An 18,743-nucleotide genomic window follows, 5' to 3' on the forward strand; every position below is an offset into this window, starting at 1 on the left:
TTCATCAGACAAGCTTGCCAATTAACCACTTTGTTCATCAAATATTTAGTAACATTCATCAGTAATCATTTCTTGTGTACAACGGGATGAAAATCAGGAGTGTTTTGAAATACCCTCTAGTGAATAATCTGAAGAAAGTTTTAGAGAAGATTTGCATAACATATAATGATCCATGAAATGCACATTTTTCCATAAAAAGATTCTTGTCCATAAATTATTAAAAATTCTTACCCTACAAAAAGTGACCATTGCCTCTAACCCTGAAATTGAGCCAGCACTTATGCTATCAGCAGATAACTATTACTCCACCCGGATTATAAGCTACTATGCTTTTGTCAATTGTTTAAGTTACTGGCAAGTGTATCACAGGCTTAATGAAAAACAAGTGCTACTATTCTACCTACCCCCAGTTCTCCCAAAGTCTAGAAAGTATATGAATACTCTCTGTCTCTCTCTCTTCAGCATGATTCTACCCTTTGGGTGTAGGCCGCCTTCATCATGCGTTCTCATCACGGTTCTGTGCGATCTGGAGCCACTTCCTCCCAGCAGTCCTTTTGATATTGTCAGCCCTACGCATCTGCAATCTTTTTTGATGATGTTTCTCTCCACATAGTCGCCATTCAAGTAGTCTTTATGAATACTGTCTCATACAATTAATTTTTTGCAGACTTGAAGATGGTGCAGCAAGATTTGACCTAGACCGGCAATGGCTCGGGCGGGCTCATGCGCGTGAGCCCGAGGCAGCCAGGACTGTGTAGTGTTGTGTTGTGTAGTGATGCCAGCCATGTTGTCGGCAGTGCTGGAAGAGGAGGCCGACATGTACGAGGCGTTCCCGCCGCATGTTGACCCCACCGGAATTACTATACTCACCGATAGCCCGCCAGGTGAGTTTACAGTTTAAATACATTATATTTATAATTTATTGCACTATGGAAATGGTTAAAATAAGAGTTGATTTCTTTCAAAAACAAAGTTCAAAAAGTTACTTGTTTGCTTGGTGCTTTCAAGATTAAGCGTGACATGAAAAATACATAGCAATAATAGAAATACAACAGCCAATACCTGGAGTGAATAAATTATATAAAACATTCTGGAACTAGCCAGAACATATTTATAAGATAATCAGTTGGTTTGGTAATCCATACTATCCATACTCCATACTAATATTATAAATGCGAAAGTAACTCTGTCTGTCTGTCTGTCTGTCTGTCTGTCTGTCTGTCTGTCTGTCTGTCTGTCTGTCTGTCTGTTACGCTTTCCCGCTTAAACCACGCAACCGATTTTGATGAAATTTGGAACAGACAATCTTTAGACCCTGAGACAGAACATAGGCTACTTTTCATTTCGAAAAAAAGGGATGAAGGGGTTGAAAAAGAGGTTGAAAGTTTGTATGGGATTTCTTAATTTTAAATGATAAAACCATGAAACTTTATATTTTAGCACTTGATAAGAAATCATTAAACATATATTTAAAGTCACATACAGGTCGAACGCGATTAATTAACATTATTTTTACCTTTAAAATAAACATGGTGGGAAATAAACATTAACTAAAAGCGGGTAGATTATATTTATTTGTCTACCCCGAACATTTATATAAATTAATATCGGGTAGTTTTGTGTTGTTTACATCTCCGGTGACATTTTGCTGGGATGTCACTCTTCCGCGACCACGGCCAGTGCAACCTGGCCGAAACGTTGGGAAAAAAGGTAAAAATAATGTTAATTAATCGCGTTCGACCTGTATGTGACTTTAAATATGTGTACAAAGCGCGAGAACTTAAAGTGTTATATCATTAAACGTCTTGATAAGGGATAGGGATAGGGATAGCGATAGGGATAGCGATAGGGAAAGCGATAGGGATAGCGATAGGGATAGCGATAGGGATAGCGATAGCGATAGCGATAGCGTAACGGCCCAGCTACGACATTGGTCTAAGAGCGACAGCGGTGAGCGGCAGCCATACGTGCGATGAAAAGTCCCATCGCTAGTCTCGCTCCAATGTAGCGTTAGCTGATAGCGCTTAGACCAATGTCGTGGGTGAGCCGTTAGCAATAGCGATACGGATACGGATACGGATACGGATAATATGGGTATCGTTAGAGGGATACGGATAATCGGTCGGCGGTCTCTTACAATCAATGTGCTCTAAGACGATCGTTGTTTGCTTGTTTGAAGATTACGTTTGCGATAAGTATAAGCAAAATGTAAAAAATTGTAAGGGATAATAGAAAAAAGTACTTTTTACCCACCGATCATAGTGTCGAAATACGGGCTATGTGGGATGTTTATAAAGGTTTCCCCAGCGTATATAGAATTACCTACGCTGTGGTCGATGTGTAATATTTCTACAATCATTGCAAGCAAAAGTATTATGTGCAATCGAAATAATCGCAGATAAATATACCTACAGAGAAACCTACGGTCCCTACGGATCCAAATGAAAATCTTAATGAATACTTTTATTACGCGGGCGAAGCCGCGGGTAAAAGCTAGTAAGTAATAAATCTTAAAATAAATTATCTAGATTAGAGATTGTGGAGGATTGGGCTTGGGCCTAGGTAAGGTACTGCTATTTGTATTTCCATCAGACTTTCCTCATAGAAGGAAAAGTTATTTAAAATTGTGAAATAACTTTTCCCACCATTGAATTTAAATAATTCATTTTTATAAGTAGTGGATCCTTACATTACCTGAAGTGATGTTTTTCCTAATACAAAGTCCTTCTCCTGCCTTCAATTGTTTAGTAGTTAGGTATAGAAGGTACTTAGTCATTGAACATACCTACATATACATACATATAAAAACCGGCCAAGAGCGTGTCGGGCCACGCTCAGTGTAGGGTTCCGTAGTTTTCCGTATTTTTCTCAAAAACTACTGAACCTATCAAGTTCAAAACAATTTTCCTAGAAAGTCTTTATAAAGTCTACTTTTATGATTTTTTTTATAAAGTTCTACTTTTTTTCCTTTAGGAGCGATTACGAAAATATTAATATTATCAAAAAACGATTAGTAAACCCTTATTCATTTTTAAATACCTATCCAACAATTTCACACGTTGGGGTTGGAAGAAAAAAAATATCAGCCCCCACTTTTTAGTGTTACATTTTTTTCCATTTTTATTTTTGCACTTTGTTACATATTGGAGATTATCTGAGATTATCCGCGGACGGACGGACGGACGGACGGACGGACGGACGGACGGACAGACATACATGGCGAAACTATAAGGGTTCCTAGTTGACTACGGAACCCTAAAAAGGAACTGTTTTATAGTTTTATACAGTATAGATTGGCAGGAAATCACTAGCAACAGGAATAGGGGAGACCTCTAGCACTGGTACTGGGGAATTTAATCTATGATACAATGTGGCTTTCCATGCAAAAAGGGTATTTTTGCATCCAGTTCAATAAGGATGATTTCATCTGAAATTATAGTAGAAATTTGTCTTTATTGCAGATGAAGCATAAAGATCCTTTAAACATGGAATATCACATAATTTGTACATGATCATAGTTTGATTATTCCTACTCAATAATTATGTAGGGATTATGGATACCTAATACTGTTTTCTTTTAATGTGGAAATTATAAATGAAATAATATTAAATGGTCATAAATAGAAAAATAAATACGCGTAAATAGCAAAGTTGTATGGCTACCAGCAGCGGCTGTCCATACAAGCCGATTCCCACAGGCTTGCCTAAAATTGATGACTAGTAAAAGTACCTAATGTAAAGGTAGATATATTTTTGCTCAGTGTTGCCAAGCAGTAATTTTCACCAGCCGCCACTGATGGCTTCATATGTTAGGTATAAACATAGAAGCCTTGACTAGTCATTTTCTATAGGCACTACAAGCATTTTATTATAATAAGTTTATAATTAATAAATGTTAGAAATAAATAAAGCCCATTATAACCACAGACACAAGTTAATGTCATGTAAATGATCTATCGCATATGTGTTGTCACTATTAAATGACATAATAACTAATTCATATGCAATTCTTAATATACAGGCCAAGGATCCACAATGCTATTATACTGTGTACAGTGGCCATCAATTATATCGGAGCTGCCAAATATCTCAAAAATATCGGAATACGCTACTACTTGTCTAGCGTCGCGAGCGTCGCGTCGGGCCAACTGTAAAAGCCTGACGCCGCGTCGACTACTACGCGGCTCAGTAGTAGTAGTTTTGGCGGGCTTTGTGACATAAATTATAATTTCTTTAATTTACCTGTTGATAAGTGATCTCCTTCGTGTAATTATCGCAAATATGGATTATTTGGCGATGAATGTGAACGCTTTGAAAGCGGAATTAAGACGATACAGGAAGGGTCAATTCTCCATACAAACGCTCTCGACTATTTCCTCCCTGATTTTTGAAGATAGAGCAATGATTTTGCAACACAGATTAATGTTATTTTTATGTGTCGGACCGTTTTGATTTTTTTGATATTCGTATTTTTAAGACGCTATTGATTATGCCGCAAAAAAGGTTCTCTAATGAGCATAATTGTGTTTAGCGCCACCTCTCGACGAATTCGCGAACTAATTAGCACAGCTTGCGTGAGGTCTTTTATAATGTTAACAAAAGTCAACATTTTTTATTTTATTTTAAAGTAGGTGTTTTATGTAAAATTTCGTAGCTATAAATTTTAACACCCTTATTCATACACTAAAGTATCCAGCCGATAAAGTTCGTTTGTTCCTTTCTATCACACCAATACGTCGGAAAGGGACAAACGAAACAGTCGAGGGCGTCAGCCGCGTCCGTCAGACGCGTTCCATAATTTGTTTCAAGCTTTATACACATGTTTTCCTTTCAATAGCAATAGCTAACGTAACGCTTGGCTTCAGTAATAAAAACTGTATAGTTAAATTAATGAAATATGTATAAGTAGGATATTGAAATCTTTCTTCGTTGAGCCATCACAGCTAACTTTAACTTACAAACGGTCTTAAGCACCTGCACTTCTGAAGGCGCTTAAGTCATTTTTGCTAATAAAAAAAAACCACAACGTTCTATGAACATTGGTCAAGTGCGAGTCGGTTTTCGACTTTTCCATACAAAGTACTCATGAGCGCCTGAACGACTATGATGGCAAAGTTAACGTTTCGCACTTTCAAGACTTTACATATATATCTCGGAAACAATAAGAGATAGAGCAAAATGGACTTCAGATTTGGGCTTTCGGTGGCACAAATTCTATGTTTTCGTCAACAGACACCTTTTTTTGGACCGATTTGAATAAAATTTTGCTCAGTCAATTTATAAACAGTCTTAAGCGCCTCCTTTTTAGTAGGAACTTAAGTCATTTTGTACAAATGAAAAAAAATTTGAACAAGTTCTAAAAGGAAAAAGACAGAAATGAATTTCTTTATACCTGTCCAACTCGCTTACACAATTTTAAGACGTTTAGTAACTACTTGCAGCGGCAGTGAGTGAAATTCGTAATCTGAGTTTTTTTCTCTTAAGTCCGACTTACGCTTGACTGTAGATTTCTAATAGGTTTTCCTGTAATCTACAGGGAGAGGGCTATCTCGTGTATTTTTTTGAAAATTTTACGCTAAGTAGTTTCGGAGATGAGGGGGGAATGGTCATTTTTTGCTTATTTTCTTAAATTACTTCTAAATTACCAAAACAAAAAATATAAAAAAAAATATATTTCAGATGCTGATAAAATGCTCTTTCATTTGATATGTAACACAATATAGTTTTAATAACTTTGATTTTTAATTTTCAATTTTACCCCCAAAAGTGACCCCTGTGATTAAATTTCATAAAAAAGGTGTGGTATTCTAAATTGGCCAAATTAGCCAAAAAACCTAAGCGGTCCGACACAAATTATTTCATTGTTATTCAGATTTCGTTATGATTGATTAGGTTTTGAAGGAGGAACAGTCGAGAGCGGAACTTCGATTTAAAAGATTTTTTCGCAATATCTTTTATCTGAGTTGTTCTGAATGGGCAATTTTTAGGGTTCCGTAGCCAAAATGGCAAAAACGGAACCCTTATAGTTTCGTCATGTCCGTCTGTCCGTCTGTCCGTCTGTCCGTCTGTCACAGCCGATTTACTCGGAAACTATAAGTACTACAGTGATGAAATTTGATGGGAATATGTGTTGTATGAACCGCTACAAAATTATGACACTAAATAGTAAAAAAAAGAATTGGGGTGGGGCCCCCCATACATGTAACTGAGGGATGAAAATTTTTTTTTCGATGTACATACCCGTGTGGGGTATCAATGGAAAGGTCTTTTAAAATGATATAAAGTTTTCTAAAAAACATTTTTCTTAAAGTGAACGGTTTTTGAGATATCAGCTCTCAAAGTCGTAAAAAGTATGTCCCCCCCCCTCTATTTTTATAACTACGGGGTATAAAATTCTAAAAAAAATAGAGGTGATGCATGCTAATTAACTCTTTCAACGATTTTTGGTTTGATCAAAGTATCTCTTATAGTTTTTGAGATAGGTTGATTTAACTGTAATTTTGGCAGGTGTATAAATTGACATAATAATTTTTCGATAGATCTAGTTAATAACACTAGTATTTTACTAAAATTCCCAAATTGCAAGGGGTGCCTTTCCATTTTAGCATTTTCGCGCCTGTAGCGTCTTAAGAAAAAGAGGCGCAAAAATATGATGATACGATATATCTGATGCCGACTGTGCCAGTAAGATAATCTTGCATAAGTAGTAATTTTCTTTGCATGTGGTTTTCTTATCAGTATGTTTGTAGTGATAACAGTGTGATTGTAATATAATCACATATATCTCGTAATTGAAAGACGTATTCTGGATAATAATGATAATGATAAATTAGATTTGTTATAGTCTAAGATATGGATGCATCAAAGTTGCCTAAAAATGTGTTCCATAGCTGATATCCGATTCGTCGACATACCTAGAGCAATGGGATATATTTTTGACCAAATTTGCACACCCATATTTTTAAACTTGACTGTACCTACACAAAAAATATTTTGATAATAAAATACTGACACCGACTACTATTTTTAACACCCGACGTAAAAACGACGGGGTGTTATAAGTTTGACGTGTCTGTCTTTTTGTGTGTGTGTCTGTCTGTGGCATTGTAGCTCCCGAACGAATAAACCGATTGAGATTTAGTTTTTTTTTTGTTTCAAAGCTGAATTAGTCGGGAGTGTTCTTAGCCATGTTTCAAGATAATCGGTCCACTATGTCGCGGCCGGGGGTTTTTTCAAAATTTTAATTTTGTGGTTATACGCCTAAAAAGTCTTGAAACACATAATAGTGTTAGTGCATTGCACACTTGACATGATGTGATGTCTTTTGCCCTGACATAGGCATAAATAATTGTGGGTTTCGCAATTCGCATTAGAGGTTGTGTTCTATAAGGACCATTTTATCAGAATCTCGCGTTTTAATTGTATTAAAGATTAAATAAATAATATTTAAAAGAATGTAAATGGACTTTTTTGGGTTTGCACTTTGCACACTTGTAAGCTACCCAAAATCTTCCACATTCGTTCCACGCACAGACGGATCCGGTCTGAGAATTGGTGAGGAAGCCGTCAATAAAGCCACATTAAATATTTCCCAAACGAGAATATAATGACAGACTAGGATCTCGCTACAGACAAAATGTTAAATGTGGGTATATATAACTGTTTTTATGGGTTTAGAGCCTTTACACACTGGTAGTACTCGTACCAAAATCTTCCACATTCGTTGCACGCTCTGACGGATCCGGTCTCAGAAAGGGTGAGAAAGCCGTCAAATATTATCGAAATGAGCATGTAAACTGACAGACAGGTCTCGCTATACGGCTATGTTACTATAGCTATATATAATATATTAACACTTTCGCTACCAAGAACCCGACTGTCGGGCACACCGCTCGTAGAAGCGTAGCCGATTACATGGGTTTCCCCGTATGTAGCGAAAATGTCGTAGCGCCGCGTAGAGCCCGGTTTCGAAAGTGTTAAGACTTTAGGTAAAATGTGGTTTTATGGGTTTACAGACTTTACACATACCCAAAATCTTCCACGTTCGTTCCACTCGCCAATTGGTGAGGAAGCCGTCAATAAAGCTACATTACATATTACCGAAACGAGAATGACCATTGCGGTTATGGTTATGTGTAGTCTATTCTGTTTCTAGTCTGTATTAGCGAATCGGTGATATAGTTGGTACATTTGTCACATTTGAGTGGTTAATTAGAATATTTAAATACCAGAAGCGGTAAAGATAATGGCCTCGACTTCGCCACCCCGACATAAACATGTAATTTGAGAGATTTTTGACATTATTAATGATATTGCCACATTGAAAATCACGAAATCCAGAGTTCCTTCTATGCCATATCTACCAAATTTGCACCCACTCTAAACAAAACTTTCAAGTTCGCTAAAGCCCTCTCTCAAAGCAAACCAAATTCAATTAGCCCCCTTGCTCAACTGTTTATATACGTTTGAAGACCCCCTTCCCCTCATGCTAACTACCCTTTGGAAGTAGGGATGCTAGATCAAACTATTCCAATATCTAACAAAGGGTAAATTTTCCAGGATTTCGGTAATTTTCTCGGGAAATGTAAAATACATACATACATACAATCACGCCTGTATCCCATAAAGAGGTAGGCAGAGCACATGAACTACTCAAGTTTCAGTGCCACTCTTGGCAAAAAGGGGTTGAAAGAAAACGAAAATTGTGACATTTGTGACATTGCAGTGACAGGTTGCCAGCCTCTCGCCTACGCCACAATTTAACCCGTATCCCACAGTCGACTTCTACGACACCCACGGGAAGAAAGGGGGTGGTGAAATTCTTAACCCGTCACTACACGGGGAAATGTAAAATATTTAAAGTTATTTAGTTTGTGTTAAGATTTTTTTGACATATCCGGATCAGGGGGCCGATTTTTGAATCTCACGGCGTTCGAATTCAGAAAACTGTCACTGAAAATAGTAGGCAATTTCGGTGTCAATTTTCTGAATTCGAACGCCGTGAGATTCAAAAATCGGCCCCCAGCAACGCTTCGGTTGTTTTCCGGGAAATTTTTCATTTCCTCGTGAGTCGGGAGGACAGGACATGCAAAAAATCGGGAGAATCCACCACCATCTGGCAACCCTATCTGAACGGCCATCAAATATTGTTTCCATTGTATACAATAGCGTAGCAATTTCATACCAAGTGCAAGCCCCTTGGTAATATCGAGACTGATGCGTTATTGCATACCAGTGGATGGATATACCTATATTACCTATGCAGTGTTGTCACATCTACCTATTTATAGGTAGATCTACCTATTTTGCCTCCCGTCTACCTGTCTACCTATTTCGGTCCTAAATCTACCTATTTTCTAAAATATTACTATTGTAGAAAATTCTCCATGCGTGTTACGAAATTAAGTTTTACCTGTCTTATAATTACAGCATTTTACTTAAATCGGAACGTGTTTAGTGAATAATCTGTGGCTGTCAGCTTGAAAGTCTTGATGTTTGACAGTTTTGACACTGACAGCCTGGTAGTGACAGTGACAGTGTCATTTGACAATGACATGACACTGACACTTCTGACAGCCTGACAGTGGCAGCTCTCGGAGACGTTAGCTTGTGTTTAAAATATTTTAACAAAAACATGTATAAACACCATAAAGAACTCACCAAGTAAACCAATAAATATATTTTTAATAGTTTAGAAGCATTTTTAATCATTAAAACTGGACTTACCTTAGATGGTATTAAAACAGGTAGATCTACCTATTTTTCGTTTCTAATTCTACCAGTTTCTACCTATTTTTTCACCCTGGTCTACCATTTTGTTCAAATTGTATGTGACAACACTGTACCTATGCTTAGTCAAACTGGGTGATTGGAAATCATACCCCTTTGAATAACACCACGCTTATCTGCGGCGCGTCAATTTGTACCCTCTAGGAATGCACTAAAGTTGATATCGGGCCGGAGCCATGCCATTCATGTCAATTGACGTCTCTTTGTTATTTATTATATAATACATAATGATGTATGATATATGTAATTTTTATTTATTTAATAAATTTATTTAATAGAACACATACATGATATTACAGTGACAAACTAATGCGCCACGCAGACAATAATAATGACATCATTTAAATTACAAATACAACAACATTCAATACAATAAAAATAGGATCAGATAAATATGAAAAATTACAATTTAAAGAATTATAACTAAAAGAATATAATAATGTGTAAACCTTATTGTTTAAATAACAATCTGTTCTAAGTAAACACTGTATTCTTACAAATTACCTTCTTGATTACTAATTAGGATTATTAGGTTTCCTAATATCTCTCCTCTATTTCCATACAAAATTATATCAAAATCGGCTTAGCTTTAGCGGTTTCAGAGTGAAGAAGGAACAGACTGACAGAGTTAAATTCGTGTTTATAATAATTCTTGTTCTTAAGTAGTTCCCTATTTACAAAATGGTTTATTAATATATTTGCTAAGAAACAAAGAAGTGACTAGGTAACTTTCCAGAACAATGTTTATGTAAACAATGGGTCGTGCTTCTCAAATTAACATCGTGGTGCCAAAAGGACATTTTAGTTTGAAATAACAAGGATTTTTCTTAACTATGTTAATGATTAATAAAGGCTGAAGTCGGTAAAAAAACACTAAAGAGGTGACAGTCTGTAAAAAATAACTAGAATATTTTAAACTAAAGTAGAAATATTTTTTACAGAGATACACACATAGATAGAGAAAGTCACAAAAATGCTAATGATATGACACTCAGATTTTAAATAAATGATTTTGTGTTCTTAGCACTACTTTCGATACAGCATCGACAGAGTCACACAGGATAATCTTTTGGGAATAAAATAAAACTTGTTAAACCTTTGGATTTTCTATAGTACCTCAGCTTTTCTATTCCTTTGGATAGGTAGTAGGTTAGAAAATGTTATTTATACGTGTTTAATTTAGAGCGCTTTTTCTAAGTCTATTGATACAATCTAAAAACATTTCCTTCTCAGTTTATAAAATAGACAAAATCCCATCCATATGTAATCAGATGTTTCTTATTGACTCTGTCCAGTAATTACATAGGTGTGCCATCGTAATTACAGGTAAAGACGATTACCGTAATGGCTCTATCGAATTGGCCTTGTAGATTGTTGATGGGTTGAAGGTAGATCAAGCCTCGTAGCCGAATGGCTCTGCGACGCGAAACGAAATCGAAACGCCGCAGAAAGGTAGTCTGGCTCTGTCGCCCCAATACGCAAGAGCGATAGAGATAGATAGCTACGAAAGAGATATTATCGTGAGCGTTTCGTGAGCGTTTATGCATTCGGCTATGCACACTGGTCCTCATTGTCATAGCTAGTATGAAAATAGTTATATGCGTTTTACTTTTATTTTATTACTAGCTTTTTCCCGCGGCTTCGCTCGCGTTAGAAAGAGACAAAATTAGCCTATGTCACTCTCCATCCTTTCAACTATCTCCACTTAAAAAATCACGTCAATTCGTCGCTCCGTAGTCCGTTTTGCCGTGAAAGACGGACAAACAAACAGACACACACACTTTCCCATTTATAATATTAGTATAGATTAAGAGCCCATAATGTCCCACTGCTAGGCAAAAGCCTCCCTCAAATTCTTTCACGTAACCCTATCCCCTGAAGTCGACCGGCTGCCATGAGGACCAAGACAGCCACACGTTGGGTACAAAAAATTCTAAGGTGTCGTGGTAGACCTCGTCAGAGATGGCGTGACGAGCTTGACGGCTTTGACAAAGAATACTTTGAACCATTTGGAACCCTAGGCCACTGCAGAACTATGTCATAGTGACGTTATAAATCAGATTGTAAGAAATGTCTTACTGCTTGTCATTTTGACATGGTTGTAGAGTGGCCTAGGGTTCCAATTGGTTGACTGTATATTGGGGAAAACAAAAATGTAAAAATCTAGATAATTCCGTCGAGCTGAGCAGATGTTTCCCAGTAAACGTTGTTTGTGAAACAAGCCCGTGTTGTGCGACGCTTGTCCAAACATCGCGCCACAATAGCGTAACAGTGAGAACGCATTCTAACCCGGTTTTAGACTTAAAGGATGAATCTCGATGGTAAATAAACTAAACCGACAGAAATACTAGAACTTTTTAAGGTTAGTTTTTTAGGGCCGGTTGCATCAAACCGTCTGTCACCGTTAAACTGTTCGTTAAATTTTATTGTATGGGAAGCAGTGGCGGCTGGTGAAAATTTCTGCTAGGCGACACTGAGCAAAAGAAACCTACCTTAACATTAGGTAATCAATTTTGGGCAAGCCGGTGGGAATCGGCTTGTATGGACCAGCCGCTACTGATGGGAAGTTCCATAGACGTCTACTGCTTGACGATGATGTATCTGTCAAATATGGTTGATGCAACCGTCCCTTAGTCTATATTAAACGAAAGTGTTGATAGTCTGGTCTATTGAGTTGAATTTTCTTACATGAAAAGCGCAAGTTTAAGTTTTTTTATACCACGTCGGTGGCAAACAGGTATACGGTCCGCCTGATGGAAAGCGGTTACCGTAACCTATGGACGCTTGCGACTCAAGGGGTGTCACATCCGCGTTGCTGACCCATTAGAAACTTTTACACTTCTTTTTTGAAGAACCCCATACTGTATTTCATGGAAAAAAAAAAGATTTCCCAAAAGTTGTCAAAGAATCCCTTTGCAACATAATCAACTTTTCGACTAAAAGCAAAAACAACTTGCGTAAAACCGTATTACACAATGAACTATCTTGTTACACCAACTCTATGCTTGTTAGGGTTCAGAAACTCAAAGGTAAACAGGCGGGTTAGCTCCAAACTTTGTGCTTTGACCAAACTTAGTTTCCTCACTCCTCCAGTAAACCATTTGTTGGTAATGTTGGTATGTTGAACGTTGGCGAACTGTGAACTCAAGATTTATTATTTGAATATATTTACTTATTATTTCCTTTATTTATTTTGGTTCTACTTATTATTATTTCCTTTATTTATCTCTTTTCTTAGATTAGGTTTTTTACAATATGAGTATAAAAGTAAAATAAAAAAACACTTACAAAACAATATAAAAACATATAAACATATTATAAAAAACCTAGCCTAGGGTGCCGCCAGCAGCGGGGCAGGGCCCAAGCTGCCGGTGGTTAGGGCTGCAGAGAGAGGAACCGTCGAACTATCCGCGCTGTGTCCAAGATCACCGCCTTCTGCATCTGGCCCTTGATCCAGCCACCTAGCGAGAGTCTCTTAAGATGTTGGTCGAGACTCTTCGCTATGAGACCGTTCGCTGAAACGACTATCGGAACAATGATCGTTGATTCAACATCCCACATGGCGGTTATCTCGTGAGCCAAGTCTAGGTACTTACTGGACTTGTCCTTCTCGGCTTTCACGAGATTCTCATCATGGGGGATGGTGATGTCAACGAGCACTGCCCGGCGTTGCAGTCGATCTATTATCACAATGTCAGGCTTATTGGCTACAATAGTCCTGTCAGTGATAATAGATCGATCCTGATTATTATTATTATTATTTGTTATTTGAATATTTTTTGACGATCACAATATAGATTCTTATAAATTTACATAAATGTAATTTGTACTGTAATCATGTTGTGAAATAAATATATCTAATCTAATCTAATCTTATAAGAATTTAGGTATAATTTACGTAGGTCAGCAAGATGCATAACCTAACTGTGGTTAATTTTGTGAAATTAAAAATTTAAAAAAAAAAATACCTCGACATAGTGGACCGATTTTGAAACATGGCAAGAACACTCCAGACTAATTCGTTGGGCTTTCAAACAAAAAAAAAACTAGTCCTAAATCGGTTCATCCGTTCGGGAGCTACGATGCCACAGACAGACACGTCAAACTTATAACACCTCGTCGTTTTTAAGTCGGGGGTTAATAAAATATAGGTGAGAAACTTAAGAAAGTCACCTGTTGTATACATATGTGAGTGACGTTCGAATAGGCGTTTGTTTTGTTTGTGTTACTAATTTTAAATACAATATCTGGGCAACCGATTTTATCCTTGACATGTGTCGCCATCTAGTTCAAAAATGAATAGTACCTACATCGAGCGAAAGAATTCTCAGCCTTAACAACACAACTACTGCACACGAGATGGGCGCATTTCGCCACAAAAACTCAAATAGTGTATTTTCTATTCGTTTTAGCCTTGACCTGTGTCGCCATCTAGTGTTTGCAATAAATAGTACTTACATCGACCGAAAGAATTCTGTCTTAACAGTACAACTACTGCACACGAGATGGCGCGCGAAGAAAAACGCATGAAAACTCGAAAATTCGCGTTTTCCGGGACCTAAGGATAAGTTAGACCGATTTTTCACCCCCAAAAACCCCCACATAACAAATTTCTGCGAAATCGTTAGAGCGGTTTCCGAGATCGTCAGTGTAAATAAATATATATATAAATAAATAAATAAATAAATAAATAAATATACAAGAATTGCTCGTTTAAAAGTATAAGATATGTGTTCTCTATTCGAACACGTCACTCACACATACAACAGTCACAACAGGTGACTTTCTTAAGTTTTTCACCTATACCACAGTATAATAAAGAGTACTATCGTACACTTTATTATACTCATCTATACCACAGTATAATAAAGAGTACTTCTCGAGGCTGAGGCGTAGGGTTAGAGCCGGCGTAGCTTTATTTGACGTTCATATGCGCATTGTAATATGCCTACTTGAAAAATAAATATTTCATTTTCATTTTCACAGTATGGCCACTCCCGCTCCCCACTGAAAGTGCCGTCCACCCCCTCTCGGTTACCTCACAGTTACCACCTGTCAAAAACGCGAACAGTCGACCTGTCATATCTCACTCACACAAGCATGGTACGCGTTCACCTACACGAGTTTACAATGTGTGCTAGGAACGCGCCTCTTTCATATATTTGATCGCCAGTGTCCGAGATGTGCCTATACATATACTTACATACACGCAAATGTCAGTGTCATATCAGCCAATAATTGTCTTATCCCGTATCAGCCTAACAGACGCTTATTCACAATATTCACAATAACACGAGTCTGTGGAGAGTCGGAGACAGAAGCGTCACAAGCTAAGGCGTGATAAGTTATCTCCCGAGATTCACCTGATAACGCCTATTAGCCGGGATTGTTTGTACTGATAACGCTGACCTACATGCCACGTGTGCGATTAGCTGTAAAATGTAGGAAGATTAAAGGCGGCTACACACCGGAGTATGCACAAATTGATGCAACACGTGACGTGATGTATTTATGTAAGGTAAGGATACCGAAAATGATGACCTTTAGTGTTTATTATGAGTTTGACCATAGATTAAATATACAAGATCATACCATCCCATACATTAAAATGCGACTGCCTACGAACGCGCTTACACTCCACCACACATAGATGGCGCCACAAAAAATAGTTTTGTAGTTTTCGATTATACTTGATGATGTCGTTAAGTGTCACTTTTGACATAGATTTACGGCTCGGAATTGACACTTAATGCCAATCTACAAATAATCGATGGCAACAAGGCATTTTTGTGGCGTCATCTATGTGTGGTGGAGTGTAAGCGCGTTCGTAGGCGGTCGCATTTTAATGTATGGGATGGTATGATCTTGTTATATTTAATCTATGGTTTGACTTACATATTCGCTAGCGAATTTGCGAGTGTCGTCTGTATCAAACTCGTGGTGAGGCGCCTGTAAATTGTTAAATTGTATTATCATCATCGTAATGGCGACTTTGTAATGCAAAGGTGTCTGATAACGTCACTTCAGAGGGTTGAGAAAAAAAGACCATGTTAAGTTAAAGGATAGTTATTCTATGTGTAAATTACATATTCTACGCTGCCAACAAGACGACAACGACTAATTGAGGGGAAACCAGCAACCAGCAAAATATTTATTTTGTGACTAATTTGGTAAAAACCACTTAGCCTAGTTAGATGAAGCAGCTTCTGATAAAAAATAGATATTCATAAAATTAAGGAAACCTCTTTAAATCTTTTAAAACCTGATGATATATGTTATTCAATCTTCACTGATATAAAACCCAGTTCATTTACCGATACAATGTGTAATTGTCCATATATAATGTGTACCGTACGAAATAGCAAAAAACAAACGCAAACTAACCAGCCCTTACGAGTAACTGAAAATCAATCTTATTGTAAATCCATACAGTCCAGAATCAGACGAAAATATGGCCGTTACACTATCTATGCGTAATCATCTAATCATTGCGAATTAGAAAGAAGTCTTACACAAGCTTTCAACAAGTATGAGACGAACATCTTTATCTTCCGTCCCATTCTGCCACGGAACGAGGAAGCAGGATGGCAAGTGTGGAGAAATTCACAAGTATAGTAAACTTCTTGCTTGTATCTAATGTAACCAGTTTAAAAACTATCTCTAGTTCTGTAATATTGTTCATGAAATGTTCTGTGGTGTTTCCCTTGCGCTATGACATGGGGTTCTTCAAGAATCAGGTATTTAGGTTTCCCAAGGGTTCCTTGTCCATGGGCGGCGATGACTGCTTCCCATCAAGCGGCTCGTCTGCTCGTTTACTGCCTATGCATACTAATATTATAAATGGGAAAGTGTGTGTGTCAGTTTGTTTGTCCGTCTTTCACGGCAAAACGGAGCGATGAATTGTCGCGATTTTTTAACTGGAGATATTTGAAGGGATGGAGAGTGACATAGGCTACTTTTTGTCTCTTTCTAACGCGAGCGAAGTCGCGGGCAAAAGCTAGTACTTATATAAAAAAAATACTTATGTGGCTTTCCATACAGAAGGATCATTATTATTCAAGTGCCATAATAAGTAGGTATTCATCTGAAATTGTAATAACAGTAATTCGTCCTTATTGTTTAGGACCCTTTAGACATAGAACGCAACTTTACACATATTATGTTTTTGGTTGTTAACAGTATCTATGGCGTTTACGCAAAGTTTTTACCATTTGGTTATGTTTGTGAATAGACAGGTTGAATGAAAAGTGGGGGTACCATGCGAATGCGCACATGGTGGGGAAATCACGCCATCTGAGGCATTATTCCGATCGCCTACCAAGCAATTAGTATAGCAGTTATAGTATAGTCAAATTACAAATAAAGAATGGTCCCAGCTTGTGTAAACCCAACAACCTTCAAATCAAGGGTGGTCAAAAATGAACAGGCACCTTCTGGGCGAGCTCGTTATATCGTATGCCACGTCTTCGCCTCGGCTAGTCTGTGTAAGCCAAATATAGGTATAATAAAAAAAATGTTGTTACGGCTATGCTTCCCTATGTGCTTTCTTGCGGCATCGCACTGGCGGCACCACAAACCATGGTCAGAGAATAAGTAATAGTAATAGCGCTACTGCTTTCAAGGTCGGATCGTGTTGTCAAACTTCAAGTAATTGTCTCTATGGTTGTGCACGCAAAAAGCACGTCGGATGCCTAAATCAGCGGTTCTCAAACTTATTTTCCCATGGGACCTTTTTAGAAAGCAACATATCTGACGGAACCCTTAAATTAAATGTAATCCTATTAGTTAAATCTAATCATTAGATCTAATGTGAGGTGTCACCTTAAACTGTTTTTTTTTTAACCATTTGGTGAATATTTGGTTTTATGGACGAAAGTTGAAGTTGCATATCAGGTAACCAAAATTTACACGGAGCCCCCAGAGAGGCTTTGCGGAGCCCTAGGGATCCGCGGAGCACACTTTGAGTATGGCTGGCCTAAATGATGAGCCAAGTGTGCAGAGTTCGCCCGAAGGAGACAGTTAGGTACTTAAAATAAAAGTGCTGAAACTTGATTTCATGAACTTTAGTGTCAAATTCTGTAAGCATTTGGAATTCGTGGCGAAAGGTACTGGCATAGATCGGTTTGTATTTGATTATTACTGTAATGGAAATCAGGGTAGAGGGAAAATAGTGATACGTGTCTTTGTTTTTTAAATTAGTATATAAGGTTTTAGGTTGAATAGATGTTGGGGAAATAATATCTACCTAGTTGAGGCTGAGAGAAATTTATAAATCAGGCGAATATCAGCAGGAAAAATAAAATTGATTAGAATGTGTATAATTAGTATAATTACTAAGCCTCTTGGCTGAGATTTGAGTTTATTAAGACAAATGCAATAAAAAATGCTTAAAAAATGTAACCGTGAACTTCGCCGCTCGCTTTGACTTTAACTTTCGATCTTCGTAGCGTTAGCGATTAGCACGTTGGGTACGCAGTATTCACCTAGGAACAAAAGTTAAAATAGTAGACTAGGTATATAGCACAGTTATATGAACTAATGTATAATATTCTCTCGGTAAACAGCGTGAACTACGCAGTTTTTATCGAACTATTGTTTTACTTTTATAGTCAACTAGCTTATTTGTTCGATTTCAATAGACCTTCTTAAATGGCATTTTGTTTACATCCCGCACAATCAGTTGAATCAGTAATAAAATAACTTCAATGGTAGCCATTGTCATAGATTGCTATATGTTTCTAAGCCATTATTTTTACCTACATACATAGGTACAAGTTATACCTAGTAACTGATATATTTCAGACTGCTCCGGTAGGAATATCTCTCGCGATTTAACATACATAAATATGGTTGTGAGGCGTAGTCCCTAACACTAAAAGAAAAAATCAGGCCCTGGTAGCGGAGAGAAAGGTTTTTCGAAAGATCTTGGGACCTATTCAGAGAAATGATGGCAT

General features: G+C 37.4%; 1 protein-coding gene across 9 annotated transcripts in view; it reads left to right on the forward strand.

The window, feature by feature from the left end:
• Window positions 1-18,743, forward strand: part of LOC125226820 (GTPase-activating protein skywalker) — a 162,571-nt gene that overhangs the window by 717 nt on the left and 143,111 nt on the right. For all 9 annotated transcript variants that reach the window (XM_048130934.1, XM_048130931.1, XM_048130929.1 and 6 more), the window contains exon 2: window positions 668-884. In XM_048130934.1, coding sequence (XP_047986891.1) covers window positions 776-884 — 109 coding nt within the window. In that variant the 5' untranslated portion in view covers window positions 668-775. The remainder of the gene's footprint in view (window positions 1-667; window positions 885-18,743) is intronic.

The sequence above is a fragment of the Leguminivora glycinivorella genome, chromosome 6, assembly GCF_023078275.1.
Source record: "Leguminivora glycinivorella isolate SPB_JAAS2020 chromosome 6, LegGlyc_1.1, whole genome shotgun sequence".
In the NCBI taxonomy this organism is placed as follows: domain Eukaryota; kingdom Metazoa; phylum Arthropoda; class Insecta; order Lepidoptera; family Tortricidae; genus Leguminivora; species Leguminivora glycinivorella.